Genomic DNA, 8,030 nt, shown 5'->3' with positions numbered 1-8,030 from the left:
TGTTGAAGATCGTGATGAGATCTTCTCTCTGATCTTCCTGAGATTAGAGGTTCTTGTGATTGTAATCTGCTTAATTACTTTAATTCAGTTTATAAGAAGAGAAATCTTTGATCTATCACTGTCATTCAAGCTAACAATCTTTTTAAAGATCATAGCAATCTTGAGTCTGGACCCGTTAGAATGTTTGATTCTGGTCCTCAAACTACTTAGGCTGGTGTGTAATGTGTCCAGAAGTTGCTCGGTTTGTCAATTAACACCTCTTCCATAACATTAGAAGTAAGTATGTGGTTTTCTTCTTTTGTGTGCTGAATTATATTGTAGAACCAGAAGCTTCACCCACACAAATGAACGCAGCACCAGGACCATCAAGAGGGATTTTGTAGACACAGCAGCACCAACTACCTCGTTCCAGCTCAGATTAGTAGACGGGACACACCTTGCATCCAGGTTCAACAGCCACCACACCATCAGACACTTGCACGGTCGCTTCAAGACCATGTGGCTCCAGAGAGTACCAGAAATTCTAGCTTTATTCGAGACCATTCGGTATATGTCATTCTCTGGTTGCGTTTTTGTTGCCAGTGTTGAGAACCTTATCATTGACTCAACTATTTGGTCAACGCTAGGACTTGGGATAATTTGAGAGAATCAACAAATCTGTTTTCTTTAAGATTCATCTTCCATCCACTTCCTATGCAAAAATCAAATTTGACTCGGTTTCTAACGACTCGACTACCGTATCTTTTGTACAGAATAATCGTTTTAGAAATATTTTATTCAAAAAATTGTCCAATTATATAATTTCCTACTCGTGAATTTACGAATTGACCAGTTGCTGCTTTGACTCCACACACATGTAAGCTCCCTTGAATGAAGGACATAAAGGTAAATTGACATACCGGCCAATCTGTCGATTCCCTGTTTTTCATTTTTTCTTGTTCTCTTCGAAAAAAAAACAAAAATTGATATTCTGTATTTTTTGCGCAAAAAAAAAAAAAATTCTGTAATTCGAATTCGAAGGAAGCCAGAGATTTAACTGTTGGAAAAAAAAAACTAGAAAAGGGAGAGAAATAGTGAGAGTCGAGAAACAATTATTTAATTTGTTTCATTACAACCTTAAATCGTCATACTCTGTTCTGTATCTTCTCAGATTATTTTCTCTAATTAGCTGCTGTGCTTCGTTGCCTTGTCTTCTTTCTCCTGCCCTCTCTCTCTCTCTCTCTCTCTGCTCGATTGATTCAGTTAAGGAGAGAAAAAAAAAGGTTTATCACAAGATCCCTTGAAGCTCAGCTCGCATTTCTTAGGGTTTGAGTGCCCAGATCTCCATTGTAAGCTCTTCTTCTTCATCCTCCTCATATAGCTTTCCTAACTTCATCCTCAATTGAATCTGCGAGTTTCTCCTTCCATTTCTTTAATTCTTGATTCATATCGCGGTTCAATGATAAAGGGGTTTTCAGTTAGAAGCAAGATAATTTAGGGCTTTTAATTCAATTAGATATGATGAAGCAAATATTTGGGAAATTACCCAAAAAAACTTCCAAATCATCCAATCCAAACGTAGAAGTCCCTCCCAGCTCAAAACCTTCAAACTCAAATGCACCAAATGGCACCGTTGCTCCTTCCTCAAACAGAGCCACCAATGGGGTTTACGAAGCCCTGCCTAGCTTCAGAGACGTTCCCACCTCAGAGAAACCAAACCTCTTCATCAAGAAACTGACTCTATGCTGCGTCGTCTTCGACTTCACCGACCCTTCCAAGAATCTCAGAGAGAAAGAGATAAAGAGGCAGACTTTGCTCGAGCTCGTTGACTACATCTCCACCGTCTCCACTAAGTTCACCGACGCTGCGATGCAAGAGATTGCGAAGCTGGCTGTTGTTAATCTCTTCAGGGAGTTCTCTTCCGCGAATCAAGAAAGCAAGATGCTGGAAACACTTGATGCTGGTGATGATGAGGAGCCTGCTTTAGAGCCTGCTTGGCCTCACCTTCAAGTTGTCTACGAGCTTCTCCTTAGATTCGTGGCTTCGCCCATGACTGACGCCAAGCTTGCAAAGAGATACATCGACCATTCTTTCGTCTTGAAGCTTTTGGATTTGTTTGACTCTGAAGACCAGAGAGAGAGGGAGTATCTGAAGACCATTCTCCATCGAATCTACGGGAAGTTCATGGTTCACCGTCCTTTTATAAGAAAAGCTATCAACAATATCTTCTATAGATTCATGTTTGAGACCGAGAAGCATAACGGTATTGCGGAGTTGCTTGAGATTCTTGGAAGTATAATCAACGGTTTCGCTTTGCCGTTGAAAGAAGAGCACAAGCTCTTCCTTGTCCGGGCTTTGATACCGCTTCACAGACCTAAATGCGCTGCGGCTTATCACCAGCAGCTTTGTTACTGCATTGTTCAGTTTGTAGAGAAAGACTTCAAGCTTGCTGACACGGTCATTAGAGGGCTTCTGAAGTATTGGCCTGTGACTAACAGTTCAAAGGAAGTTATGTTCCTTGGTGAGTTGGAAGAAGTCTTGGAAGCAACTCAAGCAGCTGAGTTTCAGCGGTGTATGGTTCCTTTGTTCCGTCTAATCGCAAGATGCATCAACAGTTCGCATTTTCAGGTTCGAGTCTGCGTAAAAACTTTGCTAAGAGTTTGTTAGATTCTAAGCTGCTTCTTTATTTTCCTCAGGTGGCTGAAAGAGCTTTGTTTCTGTGGAACAACGACCACATAAGAAACCTGATTACTCAAAACTATAAAGTGATTATGCCGATTGTGTTCCCGGCTATGGAGAAGAACACGCGGGGCCATTGGCACCAAGCGGTTCAGAGTCTGACTTTGAATGTGAGAAAGGTACTGGCAGAGACAGACCAGGCTCTGTTTGATGAATGCTTAGCCAAGTTCCGAGAAGACGAGGCGAATAAAACCGAGGCTGTAGCCAAACGAGAAGCAACATGGAAGCTTTTGGAAGACTTGGCGGCTTCCAAAACCGTGAGCAACGAGGCAGTGCTGCTCTCAAGGTTTTCATCTTCGGTTACACTTGCCACTGGGAAAACTTCTGCTAGTTGAACACTTTCAAAAGATCCAGCAGAGTTGTAGGAAACATCAGGATCAGTACTTAAAATGGAGAAACCGAAGCGGAATGCGATGATCATCGAAGAGGAGCTGTGTCATCAGTGAATACTTTTAACATTTATTTTTTTCAGGTTTCTGGAATCAAGGGTTGCTCAATTTATTTGTTGTTTCTGATCTCTTTTTTTATTATCAGCTCTTAAAAGGAGTTGCAAAAATCAATATGTTGTGTAATAAATTGGTTCTATAGATATAGTTCTTCATAGGATGGCTAAATAATTTTTCGTATTATACTGTGATTTATATGTTTCAAAAATATGCAGATGCAATCATATAACAGCTACAGACGCATTATAGTGAAATAATTATTTCTTTGTTCTTTAGTCGATGTTCAAAGGTGGCGATTTTACTCCAAACCAAAGTTTCTACCTTATTCTGAATTGAAAAAAGATGAAATTTATTTCAAACCATTATACAAAAATATCCAAACAAAACTTAAGAGCTTGGTAATTTGAAATTTTGGTATAACCCAAACCGAATTGAAATCCGAATTAGGATCCGAAAATATCCGAAATTACTTAAATATGTTAACATTTTAATATATGTCAAAATAATTTAGATGTTTTAGAGTATTTTAAAGATTTTTATAGTTTGATTTATTTGTTATTTTGAATATTTTTTTTTGGTTAGTTTAGCTAGTTGAAAACTAGTTTTAAATTATCTTTGTAAATAATTTGAGTATTTTTTTATCAATTTTTTAGTTTTTTGAAAAAAAAATTTGAACGATTTCAGATATTGGTTATAATCCGATCCAAACCAAATATGCAAGGAACCAAACCTGACCCGATAATTAGTAAAATTCAATTGAAACTTCGAGTATAATACCAAAAATCCAAAGGATAACTGAACACAATTAGTAAGTCAAAGTCAACTTATAAGCATGACATTTATTTAAAGATTCCTATACATATTGAAAATATCCAGATTTTCTTGCTTCGACATGAAAGTCAATCTATTACGACCGGATCATATTCACACGGGAACAATAGTAAAACCAGATTGGTTTTAAGTGAAATCTACTTTGAAGATCCGTTTGACCGGTGAAGAATTTGTTCATCTAAGATCAACTCCAACCATAACACTAAATTTGATATTAAAATAACATTAAATTTAGTGTTTTGTATCAAACTTTAATATCACCTTTATACACAACACCAAATTTCAATCCTAAACTATTATTTCTATTATTTTAAAATTTTATTTATATTTATTTGTAATTGAATTACTATTATTTTGTGACATTAGATTTTATGTTTATTTGCTAAAATTTTATTTTTGTAATATTTATTTAAATTTTATACTTATGTTATAATCAATTTATATATTGATTTATTTAATGAAAATATCGTTTACAATTAAAACTGTATACTATTAATATGAAAAATACAAAATAAATTAATAAAATTTTGAATTTCTTTTAGTAATACTAATTTAGCTTTATTCTTAAATGTACAATAAAATTATTATATTATTGTTAAATTTGAAAAATGAATAATATAAAAAATGATTTATTTATTTTAGTTGAAGATTTGAAATAATTAAAATAGTAATCTAAATATATTTTTGAATGAAATAATAAATATATATTTTTATATTTGGTGTGATGAATCATAATTGCTGAGCTAGATATTAGTTCTACATGATTCATTTATTTATTTAATATAGCTAAAAAAAAATCCAGGGATTTGCACTCAAGACATAGGGGTCATAACGAATATTTTTACCATTTCACTACAACAATAAGTGAGCTAATAAGCCTACACATTATTATTTTTATAGATTTCAGGTTGCTCAGAGGACCGTTTTACTTTAAGGTGGATCCACCTCTGATTAATAGTATTACATTAATTTTGGTGTAATACTATTTACAACACTATTTACAATTTTAAATTTGACAGAATAACATAGCCTTAGAGTACTATTGGAGATACTCTCTCCGTTCTTAAAAGATGTATGTTCTGGAAAAAAAATTTGTTTCAAAAAGGTACATTTTTTACCTTCTCAATGTATGATTTTAAAAAAAATTGTAAGTTTCAAAAAAATTAATGGTGTTTATTGAATTTATATTGGCTAAAAATTATGGAAAATTGTTATTCACAAAAACAATGCATATTTAATGAATTTTCTTAATATATGTGAAAAATTTAGAATATACATCTTTTAAAAACATACGGAGTATTATATAAGGTCGTGTGAGTGAGTATACAGTTATATTTCGAATGTATATCTTTACAAAAATTTTGTTGCAAATAAAAGAATAATTTAAAGATTGATAAACATCTCATACGTGTGTTTAATATAAGTTAAGACGAACTTCTTAAACTAGAATATTATCATCATACAAAATATATTAAGGGGGGAGGGGTGTTATTATAAATTAGATTATAATTATTGTTAGAAATTTCAAGTCTAGTATTATTGTTTATAGATTTTCACTTTCTAATTAAAATCTAGTATTATTATATTTATGATTTTATAATTGTTTTCCAAATCTACTGCTATTAAAAAAGTTTAGATTTTAATGATTCTATAAATCACTTAAATTTAGAACTATTAAGAAATGTATTTTTAACCATTAACTCAAAAATTAATATTTTGAAATTAATACATATATATCCTTTTGATTGTTAAAGCTATTATAGTATTTTTTAGATTTTCGCAATATACCAAATTTTCTCAAACTCTTTCCAAATTTTACAAATATGTCAACTTTTAAAACCAACACTCTTTGTAGATCAACTCCCACTAACACTTCCTAAATTCCAAAATAACTAAATTTATTTCATTTTCCATTTCATTGAAATGTGATGTATCCATGTTTGTTATCTCTTACCAAAATAACACTTTGCAGTATTTTCTACATACTAGACAAGCTTAATCCAAAATGAAAGACTGGATTTTTGTAATTTTAATTAAAAGGTGTATAGTATTCTCTTTATGAAACAAATTTAATTCCTAAGATATTATTAGTTCATATATGGTGTGGTATTAAAACCATAAATATTGAAAGATAGTGATAATGTATTTATTATGTATAATAAATAATATTAGATTTTATTTTGATTTTTCTTCTTACAAATTATGACTACTAAACTAGTGAAGAGATTATAATAAATATATAAAGGGGCTGTGTCAAAGGGGCCAAAGAAGACCAAAAACAAAATAAAAACAAGCACCAAAATCAGAAAAGACCCCAATCCCTCTCTCTCTTTCTGCCTCCCTCTCTCTTGTTTCTATGGGAACGCAACTCCCAAACGCAGACACTGAATCCCTCCAGCGGTTACTGAATTTGAGCCTCGGAGTTAACGACAACAACACAGAAAACGTCAACGCATCACAACCAGCAAACTCCATTGGTACAGACCAGCCTTTGGGCATCGAATTCGTGGAGAAGATCTTGAACTACGAGTTCAAAGATAAGAACTTGCTGCTGCAAGCGTTCACTGATGCTAGTTTTGATGAAAACTGTGTTTCTTACGAACGCTTAGAATTCTTAGGAGACACTGTCTTAAACATGATTATAACCAAATATTTATATTTTCGCTACGAGGATGCTACACCTGGTTCATTGACCAGACTCCGTGCGTTCAACGTTGATAGAGAGAAACTTGCCCGAGTCGCCGTAAAATATAATCTGCATCGTTACCTCCGTCATAAGAAACCCTTGCTTGAGGACCAAGTAAGCCTCTTTCTTAAATAATTATTTTTTTTTCTATTTGCTCTCCACTTTCCATTTATTATCTTCTGATCATGTTTAATTAATATTGGTTGATCGAAATAAAATACTAATTGAATAGGGATTAATATTTCTAACTATTTCTAGCCACGACAACAAAGACTTCCATCGTGTACGTGTTGGAACTTATCAGTTGTCAACTTGTCATTGATAAATTATATTTATATTATAATCAATTAAATTCTGCTCACGAATTCCAGATTCTATCATCAAATTTCAAATTTTTATCCATACCTTATTAACTTCGTATCAATTGATATTCCTGATGTGTGTTTATTTTCGGTTAACATGTGCTTTCCATTAATATTGGCCAAATCTATGCTTCATGTTGCGGAACCTTGATCGTAATATCTGGTTATTAACTATGAACCTTCGAAACTTAACAATTCTTATTCTTGTTTATACCATGGGTCTTAAAGTACAAACTGTATATACGGACAACAATCCTAAAAAAAACTAGGTATCAGGTGTTTTTTTGCTCAATATATACAATTATATAATGAAATCATGTGAAATATATGTAGATATTGAAATTTGCAAAAGATATAGAAAAATATCCACTACATTCGCGTCATCTCCTGGAAACTCCTAAAACCCTAGCTGATATAGTAGAGTCTACCATTGGAGCTATCTACACCGACTGCGACTCCTTCGAAACCGTGTGTAAGGTAACTGCATGCATACATGTATGATATCAATTGTACTCATTCTTTTGTTGGAGTAATTAATGACATGTTCTACTAGTCCATGAATGTTTTGGTTGAAAATTATAAATATATAGGTGGTAAAACCATTGTTGGAGCCAATAATACCATTAGATAAACTGGAGAACCATCCAGTGACAGAACTCAATGAGATGTGTCAGAAGAAGAACTTGAAACTGAAGTTCGATGACAATACTTGGGAAGTTGATAAAACTGTTCGTGTCTTTATTGAGGACCATTTGGTTGGACATGGACACCATCTTGTCAAGAAAGACATTGCTAAAAATTGTGCTGCACAAAATGCTCTGGAAAAGTTTTCCCATACCTTTCCACAGATTTAATATCATATATTTATATATAAATCCTTACTAATAAAAGGGACCTTTGGAGGCTCCATAGAGCGTCCACATCAGCAAAAAAAACTTCTCCCAAAAAATGACACGTGGCATAAAATATAGTTTTACACTTTAATAT

The 8,030-nt window shown here is 33.3% G+C and overlaps 2 protein-coding genes across 2 annotated transcripts; both read left to right on the top strand.

Moving 5' to 3' along the window:
- Positions 1-370: 370 nt before the first annotated feature.
- LOC103870944 (serine/threonine protein phosphatase 2A 59 kDa regulatory subunit B' gamma isoform) lies at positions 371-3,347 on the top strand. Its single transcript, XM_009149144.3, has 2 exons — positions 371-2,607; positions 2,676-3,347. The coding sequence occupies exons 1-2, from the start codon at positions 1,498-1,500 to the stop codon at positions 3,051-3,053; spliced, it is 1,488 nt and encodes a 495-aa protein (XP_009147392.1). The 5' UTR covers positions 371-1,497; the 3' UTR covers positions 3,054-3,347.
- Positions 3,348-3,593: 246 nt separating this feature from the next.
- Positions 3,594-8,030, top strand: LOC103870933 (ribonuclease 3-like protein 3). The gene is made up of 3 exons (XM_033272596.1): positions 3,594-6,795; positions 7,377-7,520; positions 7,634-8,030. Exons 1-3 carry the CDS (start codon positions 6,352-6,354, stop codon positions 7,895-7,897), a joined length of 852 nt encoding a protein of 283 aa, XP_033128487.1. The 5' UTR covers positions 3,594-6,351; the 3' UTR covers positions 7,898-8,030.

The sequence above is a fragment of the Brassica rapa genome, chromosome A01, assembly GCF_000309985.2.
Source record: "Brassica rapa cultivar Chiifu-401-42 chromosome A01, CAAS_Brap_v3.01, whole genome shotgun sequence".
NCBI lineage: Eukaryota > Viridiplantae > Streptophyta > Magnoliopsida > Brassicales > Brassicaceae > Brassica > Brassica rapa.
The sequence above is the reverse complement of the archived record's forward strand: the minus strand, read 5'-3'. Positions and strand labels throughout refer to the sequence as shown.